This window comes from Elephas maximus, chromosome 7 (assembly GCF_024166365.1).
Source record: "Elephas maximus indicus isolate mEleMax1 chromosome 7, mEleMax1 primary haplotype, whole genome shotgun sequence".
NCBI lineage: Eukaryota > Metazoa > Chordata > Mammalia > Proboscidea > Elephantidae > Elephas > Elephas maximus.
Genome location: NC_064825.1, coordinates 131,659,996 through 131,685,287, shown reverse-complemented (window position 1 = coordinate 131,685,287; position 25,292 = coordinate 131,659,996). Strand labels below are relative to the sequence as shown.

At 49.3% G+C, this 25,292-nt stretch overlaps 1 protein-coding gene across 3 annotated transcripts in view; it reads right to left on the bottom strand.

The window, feature by feature from the left end:
• The window catches only part of IGHMBP2 (immunoglobulin mu DNA binding protein 2), a 41,046-nt gene that overhangs the window by 7,783 nt on the left and 7,971 nt on the right, over window positions 1–25,292 (bottom strand). For all 3 annotated transcript variants that reach the window (XM_049892726.1, XM_049892728.1, XM_049892727.1), the window contains exons 3-11: window positions 21,811–22,003; window positions 20,248–20,345; window positions 17,219–17,382; window positions 13,110–13,310; window positions 10,772–10,919; window positions 3,154–3,328; window positions 1,617–1,799; window positions 1,115–1,233; window positions 672–766 (exon numbers count right to left, since the gene is read on the bottom strand). In XM_049892726.1, the coding sequence (XP_049748683.1) occupies window positions 672–766; window positions 1,115–1,233; window positions 1,617–1,799; window positions 3,154–3,328; window positions 10,772–10,919; window positions 13,110–13,310; window positions 17,219–17,382; window positions 20,248–20,345; window positions 21,811–22,003 (1,376 nt within the window). The remainder of the gene's footprint in view (window positions 1–671; window positions 767–1,114; window positions 1,234–1,616; window positions 1,800–3,153; window positions 3,329–10,771; window positions 10,920–13,109; window positions 13,311–17,218; window positions 17,383–20,247; window positions 20,346–21,810; window positions 22,004–25,292) is intronic.

Genomic DNA, 25,292 nt, shown 5'->3' with positions numbered 1-25,292 from the left:
GCAGATGGGCGGTTGGTGCGCATGAGGTACGCTGGCCGGGAACTGAACCCGGGTCTCCACATGGAAGGTGAGAGTTCTACCACTGAGCCACCGCTGCTCCGGTTCTCTAGCTCACACCTGACTTTTCTTTGGGAGGCTTCCTGCTCCCCCCAGTGCCTGTGGGGTTCCGCTGGAGCTGAGCCAAGTCGACCCCGGCTGGCCACAGCGATGTTATCAGCTCAGAGGCGGGCCACGGCTGAACCGACCCCACCCCGGCCACAGCGATCTATCAGCTCAGAGTGGGGGTACGGCCGAGCCGATCCCACCTGGCCACAGCAATCGGCTCAGAGGCAGGGGCATGCCAGGCTGTGAGGGTCAGGGCTGAGGCACCTGGGGAAACGCTGCCAACATGGCAGGCCCACCACTAAGGGGGTACCTATGGTTGCCAGGCCCCTGGGAAAGCTGCTGGAAATGAAACCAACACACGGGAACCAGGCTGAGAGAGAGGGAGCTGCAGGGGAGACAGACAGACGGACAGACCCGATGGGCCTGGCTGGCACCACTTGAGCCCTGGCTGCAGCTGTGCTGATCTCCCTGGACCCTGCGGTCATGAGGGCCCACAAAGCCTTCCCTTTAGCTACTGCAGGTTGAGTCCCAACTGACAGAGACAAAGGACAAAGGGCTCTCCGCACCTGGAGGTTGTACGGCGTGATGACAGCGATGTCACGGGCCGGGACGCCGGCGTCCACCAGAGCTTGGACGTGCAGGCTGACAAGGCGGACCTCACCTGGAGGACAACAAACAACAGGCTTTCCAGCAAAGAGATGCTTTCAGCTGACACCCATCACCAGTCCGCACTTGTTGGGGGCAATGTCCTGCTATGGAGATGAGCTGACTTTACCCCTTGTCTAAGGGAGCTTCCGGGAAATCCTGGTGGCACAGTGCTTAAAAGCTCAGCTGCTAACCAAAAGGTCAACAGTTCAAATCCACCAGAAGCTCCTTGGTAACCCACTGGGGAAGTTCTACTCTGTCCTATAGGGTCGCTATGAGTCAAAACAGACTCAATGGCAACAGGTTCGACTTGGTTTTGGTGCTAGAGAAGAGCTCAGGGCTGGCCCTTCCCAAGGGCGCCCACCTGGGTTCCCTCTCGACTGCTCCTCCTCCTCGTCCAGTTCAAAGAGCCCGCAGCCGGCGGTGTCGATGAGCAGCAGGGGCACGGCCGTCTCCTCCGTGGGGGCCACTCCTGGGAGGTCCCTGGCAGAGGGGTCCCAGCGAGTGAGTTCACGGCGATATAACGGGCTGAAGTCCCCAGGACAAGCCCACACACCCTTCACCTCCTGTGGCACCGAGTCTCCTCGGAGGGACACCTCGGGGGGACACCTCGGAGGGACCCGGAGGCACCGCCCCAAAAGCTTGGTGCTATCAGAGAACACCAGGGATGGAGAAGCACCCAGACTAGCCCCCCCAACTGCAGGGCCTCTCCCGCTGAGACAATGAGTCTCACAGTGAACCTCTGATGCTGAAATCTTTAGGGAACGTGTTTTACTTCAGCTTGTTGCTTATAAACAGGTCACAGAGACGGGTCAGTCCGCGCAGGACGGGGCGGGAGGCTGGGGCGGGCCGAGCACATCACTCACCTCAGGAGGTGCTGGGCCACAGAGGGGTGTGCGGTGAGCTGCCCGCCGTACAGGGCCTCGGAGGCCCACTGCGAGATGGCGTCATGCATGCGGTACTGCACCGTCAGCAGGCGCACTGCGCGCTCACCGTGCTGCTCCACCAGGCGCTCCATCAGGCTGAGCGACAGCCCCGCCAGCCCGGCCCTGCACCCAGGGAGGAACGGGGAGAGAGCCTGAGCAGGGGGCCACGGCAGGGCCCCGGAGCCAGACGGGAAGAGGAGAGGAATGCGGAAGACCCGCCAGCATGGCCCTGCAACCAGGGAGGATCGGGGAGAGGGCCTGAGTGATGGGAGTAGTCTTCCATGACTCTTTCTAGGAGATACCTGGCCTAGACACCCCTCCACCCCGCCAGTCACTCTTGCACATCACTCTTCCTGGCCCTCAGGTTCAGTTGTGACTTCTAGACACATACAGTGAGGTAGAGAACTGCTTAAAAGAGCAACAGAATTAAGAAGACAAGGAGAAAACGAGGCGGGACTGTCTTTCTGGGCATGGACTCTGGAGCTGGCACTTGCTCAAGAAGAACCCCCGTGCCAGGCCCTGTTCCCAGGCTGCATGTAACTGATGTGCTAGGTGGGAAGACAAGCAAGCGAAGAGAAAAATAAGCAGCGTTGCCTGGCTGTGACGGGTGCTAAGAATAAATAAACGAGCTATAGCAGGGGCTTGATGCTGACGGGGATGCTGCTCAGGCAGGGCTGTGATGGGAGACTACGCTGGGCTACACCTGAGCAGAGAACCAAATGAGGGAGGATGCAACCCACCCACTACCTGGGGAAGGAGTGGCCCAGGCAGAGGGGGTCGATGTGGCCCAGTGGTGGGAAATGAGGTGAGAGGGCCCAGGCCGCAAAGCGGCACAGCCTCCACCCAGGACAGAGTCTGAGCTGGGTCACGATGTTCAGGAATACTGCACCTCCACGGTGGGCAGGCCTCAGCTCGCCACGTTTACTACAACAGACGAGCCTACAGGAGCCTACCTCAAGCCTGCTGGGCTCATTCACCCGTTGCCGTTGAGTCGACTGACTCGTGGCGACCCCACGCAGATGGAGTAGACTGCTCCACAGGGTTCTCAAGGCTGTGACCTTTCGGAAGCAGATCTCCAGGCCTGTCTTCTCAGCTGCCTTGGAGTGGGTTTGAACCACCCACCTTCTGGCTGGCAGTCAAGTGCTTAACTGTTTACACCAGCCAGGGACCCGCTGGACTCTTCGGGAGAGATTTAACTTAAATCAACGATTCCTGACTGAACACTGGTAACGTGAGAGTCACTGTGCAGGTTCTGCTGACTGTGGTACAACCCCGCCCTCAGAGAGCAGAGTCTAAGTGAAGATGAGACGTCTCAAGGAATCAAGGCACTGCAGTGGGCAGGAGGGGCTTCAGGAAATGAGTGAAGAAGGCACAGCCTCAGCCTCCTGGTGAGCCCAGGGTGACCCCGGACCATGAAGGCTGTGCAGAGCATGGAGGGGAGGGGCAGAGAAAGGCGCTTCAGGCAGAGGGGCCCTACTTGTGCGAGATGACGGTGGGAGGCAGCTGTTTGTGATCCCCAGCCAGGATGCACTTCCTGGCCTTCAGCAAAGGAATCCAGCAGCTTGCTTCCAGGGCCTGGGCACACTCATCGATGACGACCACGTCAAAGTAGCTCTCGGGCAGCAATTTTAAAGGGCCATCAGAAGAAGCACCTGGTCAAAATAAGAACCCAAAGTCTTTACAGGTGGCTGTGGCTTCTAACACCACTAAATGTCAATGTTCCAAACGCCCCCATTAAAAGGCAGAGACTATCAAACCGGATAAAAAAGCAACACCCAACTATGTGCTATCTACAGAAAATTCACTGTAAATGCGAAGACACAATAGGTTATAGGTCAAAGGATGGGAAAAGATACGCCGTGCTAACGCCAGCTGAAAGAAAGCTGGAGCAGTTATTTTAATAACGGACAAAATAGGCTCAAGAAAAAAATTACCAGGGACAAAGGTCATTTCATAATGATAAACTGGCCAATTAATCAAGAGAACATAGCTCAAACGTTCACGCTCCTAATAAGAGAGCTTCGAAACACATGAGAAAAACCAACAGAACTACAATGAGACGCTGAAGGGTGTGTGTTCATATTCACGGATTTCCACAGCCCCTCTCAGTAAGTGATAGAGCAGGCGGACAGAAAATCAGCAAACATTCATAGGCCTGAACACCACCATCAGACATCTTGACCTGACAGGTATTTATATAAAATATAGTAGATAATTTACTGTGCCTAATTTAAATTTTTTAATTTAAATAGATCACCACTCGTCTGTCAGTTTGTCCTCCTATGGTGGCTTGTGTGTTGCTGTGATGCTGGAGGCTATGGCACTGGTATTTCAAATACTAGCAGTGTCACCCATGGTGGACGGGCTCCAGCAGAGCTTCTAGACTAAGACAGACTAGGAAGAAGGGTCTGGCAGTCTACTTCTGAAAAACCTGGCCAGTGAAAACCTTACAAATAGCAAGGGAATACTGTCTGATACAGTGCCAGAAGATGAGCCCCTCAGGTTGGAAAACACTCAAAACAGACTGGTAAGAGCTGCCTCTTCAAAGCAGAGTCGACCTTAATGGCATAGATGGAATCAAGCTTTCGGGACCTTCATTTGCTGACGGGCACCACTCAAGATGAGAAGGGACAGCTGCAAGCATCCATTAATAATCGGAACCTGGAATGTACAAAGTATGAATCTAAAATTCGAAGTTGTCAGAAATTAAGTGGAATGCTTAAAGATTGATAGCCTAGGCATTAGTGAGTGGAAATGGACTGGTATTTGCCAATTTGAAATGGACAATCGTGTGGTCAACCATTCTGGGAAGGACAAATTGAAGAGAAATTCATCATTAAAAGGAACCTTTCAAGATCTATCCTAAAGAAAGAGGCCCCGGATAAGTAAAGCATTACTGAAAAAGAAGAACAAAGTAGGAGGCCCCACACTACCTGATTTTAAAACCTATTATGCCACCAAGGTAGTCAAAACAGCCTGGTACTGGTACAACAACAGATACATAGACCAACGGAACAGAATTGAGAATCCAGATGTAAATCCATCCACATGTGAGTAGCTGATATTTGACAAAGGCCCAAAGTCTGTTAAATGGGGAAAAGACAGTCTGTTTAACAAATGGTGCTGGAATAACTGGATACCCATCTGCAAAAAAACGAATCAAGACCCATACCTCCCACCATGAACAAAAACTAACTCAAAATGGACCAGACCTTAATATAAAATCTAAACCGATAAAGATCATGGAAGAAAAAATAAGGAGGATGCTAGGAGCCCTAATACATGGCATAAACAGTGTACAAAACATTACTAACAATGCACAAATGCCAGAAGAGAAACGAGATAACCGGGAGCTCCCAAAAATCGAACACCTGTGCTCATCCAAAGACTTCACCTAAGGAGTAAAAAAATTACCTACAGACTAGGAAAAAGTTTTTAGCTAGGACATCTCCGATCAGCATCTGATCTCTAAAATCTACATGATACTGCAAAACCTTAAAAAAAGACAACTAACCCAATTAAAAAATGAGCTAAGGATAGAAACAGGCACTTCACTAAAGAAGACATTCAGGTAGCTAACAGATACATGAGGAAATGCTCACCATCATTAGCCATTAGAGAAATGCAAATCAAAACTACGCTGAGATACCATCTCACTCCAACAAGGCTGGCATTAATCCAAAAAACAAAATAATAAATGTTGGAGAGGCTGTAGAGAGACTGGAACACTTATACACTGCTGGTGAGAATGTTAAATGGTACAAGCACTTTGGAAATCGATCTGACGCTTCCTTAAAAAGCTAGAAACAGAACTACCATACGATCCAGCAATCCCACTCGTTGGAATATATCCTAGAGAAATAAGAGCCTTTACATGAACAGATATATGCATACCTGTGTTCACTGCAGCACTGTTTACAATAGCAAAAAGATGGAAGCAACCAAAGTGCCCATGAACGGATGAATGGATAAATAAATTATGGTATATTCACACAATGGAATACTGTGCATCAATAAAGAACAGTGAGGAATCTGTGAAACCTAACATGGAGGAATCTGGAAGGCATTATGCTGAGTGAAATCAGTCAGTTGCAAAAGGACACATATTTTATGAAACCACTATTATAAGAACTCAAGAAACAGTTTAAACACAGAAGAAAATATTCTTTGATGGTTATGAGGGTGGGGAGGGAGGGAGGGAGAGGAGTATTCACTAATTAGATAGTAGACAAGAACTATTTTAGGTGAAGGAAAGACAACCCACAATACAGGAGAGGTCAGCACAACTGGACTAAACCAAAAGCTAAGAAGTTTCCTGAATAAACTGAATGCTTCGAAGGCCAGCGTAGCAGGGACAGGGGTCTGGGGACCACGGTTTCAAGGGACATCTAGGTCATCTGGCATAATAAAGTCTATTAAGAAAACATTCTGCATCCCACTTCGGTGAGCAGTGTATGGGGTCTTAAACGCCAGCAAGCGGCCATCTAAGATGTATCAACAGGTCTCAAGCCACCTGAAGCAAAGGAGAATGAAGGACTCCGAAGACAATGGGTAATTATGAGCCCAAGAGACAGAAAGGGCCACATAAATCAGAGACTACATCACCCTGAGACAAGAAGAACCACCACACGGTGCCCGGCTACAACCGATGACCGCCCTGACAGGGAACACAACAGAGAATCCCTGATGGAGCAGGTGAGCAGTGGGATACAGACCTCAAATTCTCGTAAAAAGACAAGACTTAATGAGACTGGAAGGGCCCCGGAGGTCGTGGTCCCCAGACCTTCTGTTAGCCCAAGACAAGAACCATTCCCAAAGCCAACTCTTCAGACAGGGATTGGACTGGACTATAAAATAGAAAATGATACTGGTGAGGAGTGAGCTTCTTGGCTCAAGCAGACACATGAGACTGTGTGGGCAGCTCCTGTCTGGAGGGGAGGTAAGAAGGCGATGGAGGACAGGAGTTGGCTGAATGGATATGGGGAATACAGAGTGGAGAGAAGGAGTGTGCTGTCTCAGTGGGGGGAGAGCAACTAGGAGTACACAGCAAGGTGTATATAAATTTTTGTATGAGAGACTGACTTGATTTGTAAACTTTCACTTAAAGCATAATAAAAAAAAAACTTAAAAAAAAGATCTATCCTGAAGTACAATGCTGTTAGTGACAGGATAATATCCTATCGCCTACAAGGAAGACCAGTTAATACAGCTATTACTCAAACTTATACACCTACCACTAAGGCCAAAGATGAAGAAATGGAAGATTCTTACCAACTTCTGCAGCCTGAAATTGATCAAACATGCAATCAAGATGCATTGCTGATGAGTGGCGATTGGAACCCAAGAAGCTGGAAACAAGGTCGGATCAGTACTTGGAAAATACTGCCTTGGTGATAGCAACAACACCGAGGATCACATGGTAGAATTTTGAAAACTAACGATCTATTCATTGAAAACACTTATTAATTGCTAATACCTTTTTTTTTTTTTTGACAATATGAGCGACTACTACACATTTGGACCTCGCCAGATGGAAAACAAAGGAATCAAATCGACTACATCTGTGGAAAGAGACGATGGAGAAGCTCAACATCATCAGTCAGAACAAGGCCAGGGGCCGACTGTGGAACTGACACCAATTGTTCATATGCGAGCTCAAGCTCAAGCTGAAGAAAACTGGAACAAGTCCACAAGAGCCAAAGTCCAACCTTGAGTATACCCCACCCGAATTCAGAGACCACCTCAAGAACAGATGTGATGCACTGAACACCAGTGACCGAAGACCAGACAAGCTGTGGAAAGACATCAAGGACATCATCCATGAAGAAAGCAAGGGGCCTTTAAAAAGACAAGAAAGAAAGAAAAGATCAAAATGGATGTCAGAAAAGACTTTGAAACTTGCTCTTGAACGTCGAGTAGCTAAACCAAAAGGAAGAAATGATGAAGTAAAAGAGCTAAAGAGAGGATTTCAAAGGGCGGCTAGAGAAGACAAAATAAAGTATTATAACGAAATATGCAAAGACCTAGAGTTAGAACACCAAAAGGGAAGACCACACTCAGCAATTCTCGAGCTGAAAGAACTGAAAAAAAGTTCAAGCCTTGAGCTGCATATTGAAGGAATCCACGGGCAAAATACTGAACGACGCAGGAAACATCAAAAGATGGAAGGAATACACTGAGTCACTGTACCAAAAAGAACTGGTCGACGTTCAACCATTCCAGGAGGTAGTATACGATCAAGAACCGATGGTATTGAAGGAAAAAGTCCAAGCTGCACTGAAGACATTGGCAAAAAACAAGGCTCCAGGAATTGACAGAATGCCAATTGAGATATTTCAACAAATGGGTGCAGCACTGGAAGCGCTCGTTTGTCTATGTCAAGAAATTCGGAAGATAGCTGCTTGGCGGAAGAGATCAATAGTTGTGCCCATTCCAAAGAAAGGTGATCCAACAGAATGCAGATATTATCAAACAATATCATTAATATCACACACAAGTAAAATTCTGCTAAAGATCATTCAAAAGCGGTTGCAGCAGTACATCGACAGGGAACTGCCAGAAACTCAAGCCAGATTCACAAGAGGATGTGGAACGAGGGATATCGTTCCTGATGTCCAATGGATCTTGGTTGAAAGCAGAGAATACCAGAAAGATATCTGCCTATGTTTTACTGACGATGCAAAGATATTTGTGTAAACCAAATCCGTTGCTGTCAAGCTGATTCTGACTCATAGCGACCCTACAGGACAGAGTAGAGCTGCCCCATAGGGTTTCCATGGAGCTGCTGGTGAATTCAAACTGCCCATGTTTTGGTTAGTAGCCGAGCTCTTAACCACTGTGCCATCAGGGCTCCATTCGACTGTGTAGATCATAACAAATTATGGGAAGTATTGCAAAGAATGGGAATTCCAGAACACTTAATTATGCTCACGAGGAGCCTGTACACAGGCAGTCGGTCAAACAGAATAAGAGAATACTGCATGGTTTAAAGTCAGGAAAGGTGTGTGTCAGGGTCATCCTTCCATCATACTTATACAATCTGTATGCTGAACAAATAATCCAAGAAGCTGGACTACATGAAGAACGGGGCATCAGGATTGGAGGAAGACTCATTAACAACTTGAGAGATGCAGATAACACAACCTTGCATGCCGAAAGTGAAGAAGACTTGAAGCACTCACTGATGAAGATCAAAGATTACAGCCTTCAGTGTGGATTACACCTCAACATAAACAAAAATCCTCACAATTGGACCAATAACTAACATTACGATAAACAGAGAAAATACTGAAGTTGTCAAGGATTTCATTTTACTTGGATCCAAAGTCGACGCCCACAGAAGCAGCAGTCAAGACATCAAATGACGTGTCGCAACGGGCAAATCTGCTGCAAAAGACCTCTTTCAAGTGCTGAAGAGCAAAGATATCACTTTGAGGACTAAGGTGCCACTGATTCAAGCCTGTTATTTTCACTCGCCTCATACGCATGTGAAAACTGGACAGTGAATAAGGAAGGCTGAAGAACTGATGGCTTTCAGGTATACTGAATATATGATGGACTGCTAGAAGAACAAATAAATCTGTCTTGGAAGAAGTCCAGCCAGAATGCTCCTTAGAAACACGGATGGCGAGATTTCGTCTTAGGTACTTTGGACGTGTTATCAGAAGGGACTGGTTCCTTGAGAAGGACATCATGCTTGGTAAAGTAGAGGGTCAGTGAAAAACAGGAAGACCTTCAATGAGATGGACTGGCACGGCGGCTGCAACGATGGGCTCAAACATAGCAATGATTGTAAGGATGGTGCAGGACCAGGCAGCGTTTCAGTCTGTTGTATATGGGTTGCTATGAGTCAGAAGCAACTGGACGGCACCTGACAACAACAAAATTTAAAGAAAAGCAAATCCTGAGAAACACTGATTTAAACATGAACAAACAGTGGACACGGACATTTACCAAGACACTCCACATTCTAGTCCCTAATGAAGTCTCAATTCAGTTTGAAACGACTCAAGTCATATAATGTATGTCCTCTAACTACAGTGAGATTAAATTAGAAATCAACAACAAGAAAGATCTAAAAAATCCCCAAATGTCTGGAAAGTAAATAACACAGTTCTAAATAACCACAGCTCAAAGAAAGAATCAAGATGGGAGTCAGAAAGGATTTTTGAAATGAATGAAAATACAAATCAAAAAACGTGGGATGCCACAAAAGTAGGACTCAAGGGGACAGTGACAGCACAAATGTGTCAGAAAAGAAAGGTCTCAGCTCAATGACCTCAGCTTCCACCTTAAGAAGCTAAAAAAAAGAGAAGCAAGTTAAACCCAAGGAAGCAAAAAAACGAACTAATAAAGATCAACACAGAATCAATGAAACTGAAAACAGAAAATGAACAAAGAAAAGCAATGAAACCAGAAGCTGCTTCTTGGAGAAGATCTATAAAATCCATACACGTCTAGCGAAAACAATCAGGAAAAACAACAAGGACGACACAAATGACTGACACCAGCAACGAGAGAGGCAACACCATTAGAGTGTCTACAAAGTAAAGGAATGAGGGACCATTATGAAAAACGTTACACCCATAAACTGACAACAAAGGTGAAACGGGCAAATTCTTTGAAGGATACAAGCTCATTCAAGGAGAAAGAACTTGACGACCAGATTGGAAACACAGAGAATGCGGACGTGTCGTGAAAACAATAACAAATGCGCTGAACACTATGTATAAAAAAACTAAACTCAGCTGCCAGTGAGTCAACTCCTATGAGTTAGAACAGTATGTACGGAAATTGTTTAATGCGAACCAAATTTGCTGTGTAAACTTTGACCAAATGCACAATAAAATATCATTTTAAAAAAAGAAGAGAGAGTCTGAATATTCCTGCATCTACAAGGGAACTGAGTATGTAGTTAAAACCCCTCCTGTGAGGAGCGCCGCGGGGGACAGAGGGCTGCAGCTGCAGATCATACCCGACGTTTAAGGAAGAAATAATACCATTGGTACCCAAACTCTTCCAGAAACTGAAGGGGGGGGTACACTTCCCAACTGGCTCTCTGAGGCCCGACAGGACGGATGGAGACAACCGCTTACCGGCGTTGGTTGCGAGGACCACGTGGGCCGAGGTGAGGCTTTGGAGCATGGCTGCTTCTTCCCTCTCCTTCAGTTCTTTCCTTAACTGCTTCAGCTCATTCCGAAAATTACCCTTCTCTCTCTTATCCTGGGTCTTTTTGTTTTTCACCTACAAAGAGAAGCAAAGAAAATAGGAAATTTTGGCACACTCCACACTTACTTAGCTCTCTTTCGTTTATGATGGCTTTTCTTTATAATCAGTTGGTCCAGCTCAGCAGGCTCCTTAAAAAGCACTGAAATGTCAAAAACTTTTCTTGAAGGGGCAACAGAATCACACAAGTGACAAAGCCCCTGACATCTTCACTTGCCTTATAACCCAAAACTCAAACCAAATCTGAGGCTGTCAATTCTGCCTCATGGCGACCCCGCGCGTGCCGAGTACAACTGTGCTCCATAGGGTTTTTAAGGCTATGACCTTTTGGAAATAGAAGGACAAGCCTTTTTTCTGAGACACCTCTGGTTGGTTGGAACCACCAACCTTTTGGTTAGTAGTCAAGTACTTAACCATTTGCTTGGTTAGTAGTCAAGTCCTAATCTACTAGCACCACCCAGGGAGCCCTCACTTGCCTTTTAGGGAAGGTCAAAAGGGACCAAGTCCTCGAAGAAGACGGTGCATTTAACTAGACTCCTAAGAGTCCAGAAAGTGGACCTCAGCCCAGCCCTGCACAGACAGTCACTTTACATGCTCTTGGAGCAGAAGCGAGGAAGACCCTTGATGAGATGGACTGACAGAGTGACTGCAACAATGGACTCAAACACAGCAGTAACAGTGAGGATGGAGCAGGACCGGGCAGCGTTTCATTCTGTTGTACACGGGGTTGCTATGAGTCAGAACCAACCCGACGGCACCTAACAACAACAACAACAACAACAACGCCCATCTCACTTCCTTTAACACCTCAGAAAGACATGTAGCCCTCTCCTCATCTGTGACGGCTACTCTGAAGACAGGTTTGGCAGGGGTAACAGGACACAACTGACCGTATGTGACAGCACACACTTTCTCCTGCCTAATTTGCAGAGGAGAAAACTCTGAAAAGCCCGGATTTAAACAGAAGCAAGACAATGAAATGACCCAAGTCTGAGACACAGCCAGTCACCCGACAGCGTGTTCCCACCCGCCTTCAGCTGAGAGAGACGTGTGTGTCCTGTTCCCCACCTCCAGAGCGTGTGAACCATCCCTGCTGTGGCACCAGAGCAACCTTTCTGCTTGAGGACTTGGGGAAGGCCACCGGCGCCCAGCACCCTGCCCTGCCATTACTTGTCCAAGGCTGGGACATCAAGGCGGGCTCCTGAGAGGCAGGGAGGCTGCTGATGGGGACTCGGGACAGGACAAGTAATTAGGGAAACTGGGGAACGTGTAAACTAGAGAAGCCAAGAGCTTTAAAGGACTGGGCTTGCCTTTGAGAAAAATTGCATCGCAAATGGAAACCCCACCTACCTGGCTCCCAGGTTACAGGTGCTCTCTTTCACAATGATGACGTAAAAACAGACAAAAAAAGCTCCCCAAGAATACATATACTTTGAACGTCTATTTCAGGCTTTGTTTTTCTTCATGCAATTACCTAGACAATGTGTGCAGTTACGGGTGGGCATTTAGAAACATGTCTTCTTTACAATGATCCCTCATCCACAGACGAACTTACCACAAGGGCAGCTAGGTTCCTGCAGAACCCTGAGTTTAGTTCTCTGTCAAAACGGGCAGTTCCCAGAATTTCACATTCTCATGGAATCCAGACAATCTAGAGCTGTGGAGGCTGGATGAACCCCCAAAATGATTGCCCGGAGATACTGTTTAAACCTTAAGCCAAAAATATCCCCTCAAGTCTTCTTAAAACCAGATAGTTCAGCTTCACTAGTAAAGAATGTCTGCTTTGAGCACTGTGCTCTTTTAAGATCTGTCTACACGGAATCGAACTGACAAGAGCAACTCGAAAGGTTAGACGGGAACCTTAGGGGGCAGCAAGTTTACATTAATGGGGGAGGAACATCTCAAAAAAGGAGGGTGAGAATGGTTGCACAACTAGAAGAATGTAATCAATGTCACTGAATTGTACATGTAGACACTATTCAATTGGTGTATGTTTTGCTGTGTATACTTTCAACAACAAAAATAAATTATAAAAAAAATAATAACATTTTACGATTAGCACCAAAAAAAAAAAAATGAGAGTCCCAGTTGTTGAAATTACTAAATGAACAGATGGAGGCAGGAGCAAACAAAGAGGACTTCAAACAGACACAGCACACTCCTTAAAGAGACTAGAAATCAACTGGGCGCTGGCAAAGAGGTACCTACAAAGACCTGGTCGATTTCCTTCCTGATGTCTGCGACGATCTGGGCGCTGTCACTCCGCGCCAAGACCGCGTCCAGGGAGTGCTGCTGAATGGACTCCAGCAGGCGGGCTGGGTGTCCCAGGCGCAGAACCCTCTGCTCACAGTGGGCCAGGCGCTCCACCAGGTTGTCCACTGCGACGTTCGAGGGAGCACAGCACAAGACCTAGGAAAAGAAACGCAAAGTTCAAACCAGGGTCTGCTCATTTGTAACTTTATATATGCACCTACACGTATACAAGGAGCCCTGGTGGCGCAATGGTTAAAGTGCTTGGCTGCTAACCGAAAGGTCCGTGGAAGAAAGATGTGGCAGTCTGCTTCAATAAAGATTACAGCCTTGGAAACCCTATGGGGCAGTTCTCTTCTGTCCTATAGGGTCACTACGAGTCAGAATCGACAATAACAGATTTAGTTAGTCATACATACATGAATATCTATATACACATTGTCATGGATTGAATTATGTTCCCCAAAAAATGTGTGTATCAACTTGGTTAGGCCTTGATTCCCAGTATTGTGTAGTTGTCCTCCACTTTGTGATTGTAATTTTACGTTAAGAGGATTAGGGTGAGATTGTAACCCCACCCTTACTCAGTTCACCTCCCTGCTCCAAAGTTAAAGGAGTTTCCCAGAGTGTAGTCTACATCACCTTTTATTACTTAAGAGATAAAAGGAAAGAGAAGCAAGCACAGAGTTGGGGACTTTAAACTACCAAGAAAGCAGCACCAGGAGCAGAGCGCGTCCTTTGGACACGGGGTCCCTGCGCCTGAGAAGCTCCTCAACCAAGGGAAGATTGAGGACAAGGACCTTCCTCCAGAGAGAAAGTCTTCCCCTGGAGCTGACGCCCTAAATTCGGACTTGTAACCAACTAGACTGTGAGAGAATAAATTTCTCTTTGTTAAAGCCATCCACTTGTGGTATTTCTGTTATAGCAGTACTAGGTGACTAAGACACATATGCATATTTTTTTTTTTTAAGTAACATTTTATTGTGTTTTTGGTGAAGGTTTACACAGCAGTTTAGATTCCCATTCAATAATTTCTCCACAAATTGTTCAGTGACATTGGTTGTGCTCTTTACAATGGGTGAACACTCTCTGTATTTCCATTCTAGCTATTCCTCTTCCGTTAATCTAGTTTCCAGGCCCCCTGACACTGTCATTTTGTTTTAAATAATTGTTGACCATTTGGTCTCATAAAGATAGATGATTTTTTTTAAGAAACACAGTCCTCATGGGTGATATTCTTTATTTTGTGAGCCAATCTGTTACTTAGCTACAAGGTGACCTCGGGGCTAGTTTTGATTCAAGGTTTAAAGAGTATCTCAGGAGTCTCAGGGAGTCCGCCAGTCTCAACCGGTTCAGTCTTTTTTTTTTTTTTTTTAATAGGAATTTAAGGTCCATGTTTTTCTCCCATTCTATCCGGGTCCATCTATTGTGGCCTGGTCATTTATATCTTAATCACACCACTTAAGTTTACACCAAGACAAACGGAAAGCCTGAAGAATAAAAAAGGGTGAAGTGTGTATGACTGATCATTTTAACGTGTAAGCTTGGAGCTGTAAAAAAATGTGTAAAAATAGTCTAAAGAACACACCTGACTGCCAACTACACAGTACGTGGGTAACCACAAGCTGTGTCTCAAAAAGTGCCAGTCACCAGAGCAGCAGCAGGGTTAAGTGACTTGTAGAAGGAAAAGGATGGGGTGGCGGGTGCCCTGAAACAAGCGGGTGGGGCATTCCGTCACATCCCTGGCCAAACCACCCTATCACGGACAGTTAGAAAGGGGAACTCTTTCTGAATGGACCCCACCTTGCTCCAGAAACTGCAGCTCCACTCTGGGAGCAGGCGGCAGCTGCAAAGGAGGCAGCAAGGGCAGCCCAGGAATCGGGCAGGAGCTGCCAGCCCCGCGCCCTCCCGACACAGCCCCCATCCTCACAGACGCAGCCAGAGGCAGCGAGCGCCAGGTCTCCTGTTGCACTTTGTTTATCGAAACACAGGCACCCAACCAAAACCACCCAGTCTGCTTCCTGCCAATAAGCGATCTTTTCCTAATAGTTTCCAAATGTCTGTGCCAACCAAGACACACTAGCAGGAAAACCCTGACGGCAGTTCTCTGAGCAGCAGATTTCCCGGTAGGTGTTATCTACAGCTGCTTTCTGCTGCAAAGGCAGTCAATTTGCAAAGGAAACCTGAAGATTCACTCTCTGTGCCTCTGCAGGAGCAGCACGCCCTCCTGCTCAGTTCTGAGAGGCAGCAGAAAGGCAGCAAGGCTCAGGGAGGACGTCGGCCCGGGTGCTCGTCCTAGCTCTGCCCTCGCTGTTCAGGGCCTGGGGCACCTGATCCTGCTTCTCAGCTTCGTCTGGGAACTGGGCAGCAATAGCGTCCAGCTCACACCAGAGGGGTAAGCAGAGTGGAAGCACTTCCGAGAGCCCAGGTCTCGAAGCACTTGGTCACCATTGACCTGCACATGGTGACCATCGCTGCTCCAATTCTCATTGTTATCCAACACTTGGTAAACCTGAAACCTTTTTGAAAGCCTTCCACGATGGCATCATGTTGATGAGAATGAGATAAGAGATCCTTCCTCAAACATTACAAAAGGATGTAATAATCTAAAATATAACTACTGGCCTCACTTGTTTGGAGCAAAAGAAAAAGAAGAAAACCAGAGACTCAAAGAAGAAACTACTCTACAGGAACCATGGCCTCACCTATCCAGAGACCAGAAGAACTAGACGGTGCCCAGCTACCACTATCTACCGTTTTAATCAGGGCCACAGTACATGGATCCTGACAGAATGGGAGATAAATATGGAACAGAGCTCAGATTCTTAAACAAACAAAAAAAAAAAAACCAGAGTTACTGGACTGATTGAGACTGGATGACTCCCCAAGACTACTGCCTTGAGATGCCCTTTAAGCCTTGAGCCAAAGCTGGCCCCAGGTTACCTTGTAGCTGAATAACAGGTTGGCTCACAAAATAGAGAATATCCCATGAGTACTGTGCTCCTTTAAAAATAACCTATAGGAGACCAAATGGTCAACAGTCACTTTAAGACAAAGATGGGAATGTAAGGGGCCAGGGAAACTAATGGCAACAGGACAACAAGAACGGAGATAACATGAAGAATGTAATCAATGTCACTGAACAGCCTGTGCAGAAATGGTTAAATGGGAACCTAAAAAAACAGCTGTACACAATAACGCACAATATTACATTCCATACGTCAAAAAACCAGGGATCTGTGATTGCACGTGGCCTTGTACCCACTAACCAGGCGACCTGATTAACTACGATTCAACTGTCTGCCCCAACCAGACCCTGAGCTCCCGAAGACACAGATGGGGCCGTGGTCAGCGTCAGCCCCAGCCCTGGCCAGACCCCCAGCACAGCCAGTAGGATGAGCAGCTGCATCCCAGACCGATGCCTGGTCCATAACAAAGGCTGCCAGGAGACTCTCTCCATGGCCCAGACGGACGCTCTCTGAGCACAAACACAACACCAGGGCCTCCTGGCTGTCCTGGGGCATGGTCAGAGTCAGAAAGGGCCCAGCCCAGTGCTGGATCAGCAACGACTCAGTGCATAGTTCACCTGACACACACGGGACCACCATGAGTCAGAACTGACTCAGCTGCAACTAGTTGCCTAGGGTGACCATCTGGCCCTGTTTGCTCAGGACCCAGGCGTTTCCTGAGAGGCAGGACTTTCAGACCTAAAATTACTGGGGAAGTCCTCGGCAAACAGGGACAGCTGGTCACCTCCAGTATATGTGTTATCTCTTCGGCACAAACGCACTTTTCACGACTGCACAACAGCCCCCTTGTAGGTATGTCGTAGTCTTTCTCCCCAACCCCCTGTTGTTGGAGACTTAGGTTGTTACCAGGTTTACGTTTTATAAATGTAAGTGGTTATAAATCTCTTCATGAATAAAACCTCCTCCTTAAAAATAAAAGAATAAGTGCTCAGTAACACTGTTGACCAGCTTCAGCAGAACCAGAACCAAGGCTGGTGCCTGGCTGAGCTCCTGCTAAGCGTGGACGGCCACCTGACAGACACAGGCACCCCTGCCCACCTTCGAGCCCTGCTTCACAGCCTGAAGGATTATCTCCACCACAGTCGTGGTCTTCCCGGTGCCAGGAGGCCCATGGATGATGGCGAGCTCTTTCTGGGCCAGCGCGAACGAAACCGCTTCTTTCTGGGAGGCGTCCAAGGAGGGGTTGTAGAAGGTTGGCGGTGCTGGAGAAGAAGCAATGGCAGTTAGGCCCCAGCTCTCCCTCACCTGGCACTCCTTCCTCTCAGAGTGTGCGTTGAGGGAAGCAACTGATACACGCCAGGAACAACCTCCCCACAAGGAAAACCCCATCAACACGAAATCAATCTTTGTTTCCACACAACTTCTTCTGCAGTAGGGATCAGCAAACTGCGGTTCATGGGCCAGATCCAACCCACTGTCTGTTTTTGTAAATAAAGTCTTATTGGCACACAGCCACACTCACTTGTCGGCATATCGTCTGTGTGCCTGCTCTCCACTACAACAGCAGAGCTGACGTGCAAAAGAGGCCATATGGCTCGCAAGGCCTAGCGTATCTACTATCTGTCCCTTTACAGAAAAAGCTGGCCAACTCATGCTCCTAAGTAACAGACTTTTCTGAAGTAAATGATTCTTGGAACACACTAGCTTCTACCACGTTGTCCCTTTTTTAAGGGCCCAAAAAATGACAAATGACAAAATACAACTAATAACAAATTCCAGGATCGTGTTTCTATTTCAAATCTCCCATGACAAGGCTAATTTGTTTCTTCTGCTCTGTCTCCTTGAGCACAGGGACCGTTTGTTCAGCTGTGCTCCCGGTACCTGGCACACAGAGACGCTCAGTAAGCGAGTAAATAAGGCTGAAGCAACCCTCATGAACAGTCACAATAGTGGAATGTGGGGTCGTCACGGTCCCTCTGATCCAGAGCTCCAGGGTCCCCTCTGTGACTCCTCACTGTACCCCTGTCTTTAGCTCATAACTATAAGTAAGACACATCGTGTTCCTAAACACAGAGTAAACACGTTTCTAACTCTGTGTTGAGCACATAGCAGCCTTGTGCCTTATTCATCTAGCACTATCCTAACAGAAATACTATAAGCGGTTCCTCTAACAAACAGAAATTTATTTTCTCACGGTTTAAGAGGCTAGAAGTCCAACCAAATTCAGGGCACTGGCTCTAGAGGAAGCCTCTCGCTCTCTCCCTGTTGGCTCTAGGAGAAGGTCTTTTTCTCTTCCCAACTCTGTTCCTCGATTCCTTGGTGATCGTCATGTGGCTGGGATCTACGTTCCCCCATCCGGGCTTCCTTCTCTGTGCCTAAACCACTCCTTCTATATCTCAAAGGTGATTGGCTTAAGACACTCCCTACATAGATATGGCCTCATTAACATAACAGAGAAAAACCTCATCCCCAAATGGGACATCCACAAGTACAGGGGTTAAGATTTACAACACATATTTTTGAGGGACAAAATTCAGTCCATAACCCCTCAATAAATATTAGCTGGAAAAAAAAAAGGTATCATTGAAATGTGAGCGCTTTCACAACTGCCAAAGACAAACACACAAAGAAAATGCGTATTTATAAGACAGTAAGTCATCAAGACCAAAACTGAAAAAGCACTACAGAGCAGCCCTGCACCTTTAAAGCCGACACTAACACAGATGTGACAGAAACGGCTGTGGGCTAACCCTTGTACTAGACTGGACCAAAGTCACTGCTGTAAAAAACGACAAAGTCCAGCGTCTACAGGACTGGACAAATGACACGCAGCTGCCTGATGAGACACAAACTCCCCTCGAAAACGATGTTCCTCCAGAACACTGAAGAAAGTACAGCGACGACTGAAAGCGAAGTGAAGGGTAGGATGTGTGTGCGTGCGTGCATGCGTGTGTGCGTGTGTGTAATAGATACACTGTTCCATATGCGTACAGGAAAAAGACTAGGAGGAGATACACCAAGTACTAGTGCAGCTAACTCTAGACGACATGTTACAGATTGGACCGTGTCCCCCAAGAAGAATAGGCCCTCTTGGGAAATAGGGGTTTTCTTCTGTTACGTTAATGAGGCCATGCCAGCATAGGGTGGCCCTAAGCCTGATAGCCGCTTCTGACTGGTACCTATGAAAAGAGCAGAATATACCCAGAGACACACACGGGGAGATGACATGTAAGGTCTCATCCCACAAAGGCTGCCGGCAGTCACCGGAAACCAGGAGACAGGCCCACAGAAGGTGCGACACTGACGAGACCCTGATTTGGACTTCTAGGCTCCTAACCTGTGAGAAAACAAAATTCTGTTCTTTAAAGCCACCTACTCGTAGCATTTCTGTTACAGCAGCCCTGACAAGCTAGGTCAACATATTTTTGTGAACGATTTTTTTTTTCCTTTGATTTTATGCTTCTTTATTTCTAAACTTTGTGCCAACAGTAACATGTTACTGTTACAATTGAAAAAAAAACAGTTGCCTGCTGACCCCATGGGCGTCATGCTGACCCCATGGGCGTCAGAGCAGACTCTGCTCCGTAAGATTTTCAGTGGTAGATTTTTTGGAAGTAAGTCACCAGGCCTGTCTTCCGAGGTGCCTCTGGGTGGGTTCAAACAGCCAACCTTTCAGCAGTCAGGCACGTCTGCCCCACACAGGGACCCCACAGTCAGGACAGACTATCTTAAATTGGAAGGATGTTGAGAAAATAATCAAATGCTTGCCGAATTCAGATTTTTCAAACAAACAAAAAGTGCTATCAAGCATAAAGTATGATCAGGCGTCCTCTAATTTCACACGGTACTGAGCTAGAAAAAATAGCCTCACATTTCAAAATAAGATGTTTAGATACATTAGAAAGAACATTCTAAAGAACGATGGAACAAGCTCCTTTTGTTCTACTGAGTAGCTGAAAGAGGGTCTAATACATACAAGTTGCTCAAAGACATTCATAAAAGGACGTCAAGGATAGGTTTGTTCTAACTGTACATTTTCAAATGCCTGCTAAAATGGCCCGCGGTCTCGTTCTTCCAGAGGCTGTCAACAGCCATGTCAGCTGAAAAGAAAAACCCGAAGTTCTTACGTGTGTCAGCAGCGGGACTAGGGTCTGAGCCGCCGAAGAGGACGTCTACGAGGGAGGACGCGGGGCCAGAACGGTACTTCTTGAGGGCAAGCAGAGCTCTGCCGAGGGAGACGCCCCGGGTCAGCAGCCGGGATTCACTGCCCCAGGCCCACCCCAGAGCTCCTGCCCCGAGCTCCTACCCCACCCCACCCTGTGCTCCCCAGGTGCCCGGCCCCAGCCCCACCTCCGAGCCCCGCCCCAGGCCCGGCTCCAGGCCCCAACCCAAATCCTGCCCCAAGCCCCACGCCGCCGCCGTACCCCCCAGGCCCCAACTTTGCCCCAGCGCACCTCCAAGCCCCACCTCCGAGCCCCGCCCAGCCCACCCCAGCCCCACCCAGCCCCACCCAGCCCCACCTCCGAGCACCACCCCTGCCCCACCCGGCCCTCCCCCGCCACACCGAGCCCCGCCTCTGAGCCCCGCCCCAGCCTACCCCAGGCAGACCTGAGCCCCGCCCCAGCCCTCCCCAGCCCTCCCCAACCCCACCCCAGCCCTCCCCAACCCCACCCCAGCCCTCCCCAACCCCACCCCAGCCCTCCCCAACCCCACCCCAGCCCTCCCCAACCCCACCCCAGCCCTCCCCAACCCCACCCCAGCCCTCCCCAACCCCACCCCAGCCCCACCTCCGAGCACCACCCCAGCCCCACCCCCAGCCCCACCCAGCCCCACCTCCGAGCACCACCCCTGCCCCACCCGGCCCTCCCCCGCCCCACCGAGCCCCGCCTCTGAGCCCCGCCCCAGCCTACCCCAGGCAGACCTGAGCCCCGCCCCAGCCCTCCCCAGCCCTCCCCAACCCCACCCCAGCCCTCCCCAACCCCACCCCAGCCCTCCCCAACCCCACCCCAGCCCTCCCCAACCCCACCCCAGCCCCACCTCCGAGCACCACCCCAGCCCCACCCAGCCCCACACAGCCCCACCTCCGAGCACCACCCCAGCCCCACCCCAGCCCTCCCCCCCGCCCCACCCAGCCCTACCTCCGAGCCCCGTCCCAGCCCACCCCAGCCAGACCTGAGCCCCGCCCCAGCCCTCCCCAGCCCCCACCCAGCCCCACCCCAGCCCCACCCAGGCCCGCCCCAGCCCCACCTCCGTGCCCTCCCCCAGCCGCACCCAGCCCTCCCCCCCGCCCCACCCAGCCCCGCCTCCGAGCCCCACCCCAGCCCTTCCCCAGCCCCACCCAGCCCGCCCGGCCCCGCCCTCCCTGCCCAATCCCCCGCCCTGGCCCCACCCCACCCCGACCCCGCCCTGGCCCCACCCCGCCGGCCCAATCCCCGCCCCGCCCTGGCCCCACCCCACCGGCCAATCCCCACCCCGACCCCGCCCCGGCCCCGCCTGCCCAATCCCCGCCCCGGCCCCGCCCCGGCCCCGCCCCCACCGGGCCCCGCCGCCTGCAGCTCCCCGTCCGCATGTGCCGCAAGAAGCACCGGGGAGCGCAGGGTTGCTTTTTGTTGGCGCAGCAGGCAAAGTGGTGGGAGGGCGTTGGCGGAGCTTCTGGAAACGTCAGGCCTGATTTCGGCGCGCACGCTCACTTTTTCAGTCGCTGGTAGGTGACGTCGTTGGCAAGTTTGAGTAGTCTGTAGGAATCCTCTCGCTCCAAGCTCAACTGGAAATGCTGCGACTCGTCAAAGGCCACCGTGGCCGATGTCTGGGTGACCCGCGTCAGGATCCCCGTGGCCAGCGGACTGCCTTCGTTAGCGCCGTCATACAGCCCCACGATATCGCCTGCGAACCCCGAAACGCAAAGGTACGTGAAACACTGAGAAAAGCGACATACGAGCTGCAGAATAAATTCCGTTCTATTTCCAACATTTTATCTCTGTTACTTTCTTTTGTAAACAAAATCAGTAACAGGAAAAAAGAAAAAAATTAACACCTAAGGTCACTGGGTGGGGCAAACGGTTCGCGCTAGACCACTAACAGAGGGGTTGGCAGTTCCAATCCACCCAGCAGCACCGAGAAAAAAAGGCCTGGCGATCTGCTTCCATAAAGATTAAAAAAATTACAGGGGGAAAAAAACCCTACGGAGCAGTTCTACTCTAACACATAGGGTCACCATGAGTCGGAATCAACTTGACGGCAACAGGTTTGGTTAACTCATAAGGAAATTTATTCAGGATCAAGGAGCTGTTTAAACACACATGACAATCAACAAGCTATATAAAGAGCCTGTCTCGACCACAACTGTGCCAGGCACTGGCTCTGTACCGTGGACAAAACCCAGCCCCTGTCCTCAAACTACTTACAGGATATTGTCAGTGCCAAAAAGGAAAGCGAGGCACAGGAAGGAGTGCAGAGGGACGAGGAGGTACTGTAGGAAGGCTGTGTGGAAAGGCCCCCCTGAGGGGTGACAGGTAAGCAGGGTGGCCCCACATGAGTGAAGACCTTCAGCATGGCTGGGGAGGAACATTCCAGACAGAAACAGGAGACCGATGGAGACGGTGGCTGTTTACTGCCCGCTCTGCATGGATCTTTTCCTGGGATAACTGTTTGGTGACCCACTCATTGCCAGGTGACTCTGAGGGGCCTCACCCAACTCCAGGGATAGCACACAAACCCAAGCCTATGTCAGCGACCAGGGCTCTGCAAGTCCCTGACCACAGTAAGTGTGTTGGGGATGGGCTCACGGTGTGACCAAATGCAGCCCCTGAGAGGCACGGAGACATCTGCCGGGACACCTGGAAGCAGACCAGGAGCCTGAGAGGACATAGGGTAGAGACAGAACTGCTACCACGTGGCCGAGCCAGGAAGTGGAGAGAAACCAGCCCTGGCATCAACCTCCTTGGAGTCCCAGAACTGGCCGCTCAGGTCTGACAGCTGACGCATTCCCTCCTGGGCTACGCCAGCTTGGCTGGGGTTTTCTGTCACCTGGAGCAGACAGGCCTGCCTGACAGAACCCACTCTGAGGTCAAAGCCATCTATTTCCACCCTCTGACTCCGAGTGTGAATGTGTGCATGGCATCACCGAACGTCAGGCTCACGCTCAGCCCTGGCTGGCTTCCTTCCCCAGTGAATTCCACGCACCTTGACTCTTATCTCATCTCCTTCCCCAGGTTCTTCACGGCAAACAGGAGGTGGCAACACTGCTTCCGGGGCAGAGGTTTGGTCTGTGTCCGGGCACCCCCAGAGGCGGGCACACAGAGGCCTCGTCCCTAACTGACCCTCCCAGCAGCAGCCCCGCATGGGACACAGCACTTCAGATTTGTATTTCTGAGCTCCTGAGCCTTAACACTGTGCCTCCAAGATGAAGAAATCACGGCTCCACCGGAATCTGACCAAGAGCTATAACAACACAGCGAAATTTTAGCTCCCGACTTTTCCACATAAATGCCACATCCGCCGACTTCCTGTTTGTCATCAACTACTAACTAACCTATTAAGTCATCCACTTCACAAAGGGTTACTAAATGAATATGCTTTTATCTTTGCATTTTAGAGTTTACAAACCACCGCACATACATCCAACCTATTCATTTCATCCCCACAGCAACGCCACCACCACCCACTGCCACCGAATCGATTCCAAACCATGTGACCCCACAGGACAGCAGAATTGCCCCATAGTGTTTCCAAGGCTGTCATCTTTACAGAAGCAGACTACCACGTCTTTCTGCTGCAGAGACGCTGGTGGGTTCAAACCTCGAACCTTTTGGTTGGCAGCCAAGCACTTAACTACCGTGCCACCGGGGCACCTTCGGCAACGCAGAAGGTGCAGCAACACCACGGGTACCACTCTTATCCCTTTAGCCCAGTCTTCAGAGAGGGTGAGTGATGGACTCTAGGGCCCAGAGCAAGAAAGTGTAAGACCTCCTGCTGCTCAAGTCTGACTCGGACCAGCAGGCTCCCCCCCACGCCTCATCCTCTGCTGTCCGCCTAGACTCATCTGTCTCTAAACGTAGCCTGTCTTCTAGGTTTCCACAACCACGACCTTGAGCCCTCTCACCCATGCCTGGAACGTCACATTTGTCGCTGGAAAACAAGTTTCATGCTATTGTCTATTTTAGACAGAGATCGTTTTTACCAGGCCAACGTTCCAACAATTGTTGGGGAAAGAGTCCGTGAAATCAAACACCCCTTCACCACAAAAACGGGGCAGAGGCTGCGGTGGCGAAAGCTACGGTGTTGGCGGGATTCCTTTCTCTAGGCTTCCAACTCTGTCCAAGGATGACAAGGATTTGAAGCGTGTGGTTAAGAAGTGTCCCCTTTCCAACAGGGTTGGCATACTGTCGCGGATTGAACTGTGTCCCCCAAAAATGTGTGTCAACTTGGCTAGGCCATGATTCCCAGTATTGGGTGGTTGTCCACCATTTTGTCATCTGATGTGATTATCCTATGCGTTGTAAATCCTACCTCTATGGTGTTAATGCCCCCACGCATCCGTCAGTTTGTCGTACTGTGGGGGCTTGCGTGTTGCTGTGTTGCTGGAAGCTTTGCCACCGGTGTTCAGATACCAGCAGGGTCACCCATGGAGGACAGGTTTCAGCTGAGCTTCCAGACTAAGACAGACTAGGAAGAAGGACCTGGCAGTCTGCTTCTGAAAGCATCAGCCAGTGAAAACATTATGAATAGCAGCGGAGCATTGTCTGATATAGTGCTGGAAAATGGGCCCCCCAGGTTGGAAGGCACTCAGAAGACAACTGGGGGAGAGCTGTCTCCTCAAAGTAGAGTCGACCTTAATGACGTGGATGGAGTAAAGCTTTCGGGACCTTCATTTGCTGATGTGGCACGACTCAAAATGAGAAGAAACAGCTGCAAACATCCATTAATAATCAGAACCTGGAATGTACGAAGTATGAATCTAGGAAAATTGGAAATCATCAAAAATGAAATGGAATGCATAAACATCGATATCCTAGGCATTAGTGAGCTGAAATGGACTGGCACTGGCCATTTTGAATTGGACAACCATATAGTCTACTATGCTGGGAATGACAACTTGAAGAGGAATGGTGTTGCATTCATCGTCAAAAAGAACATTTCAAGATCTACCCTGAAGTATAGCGCTGTCAGTGAC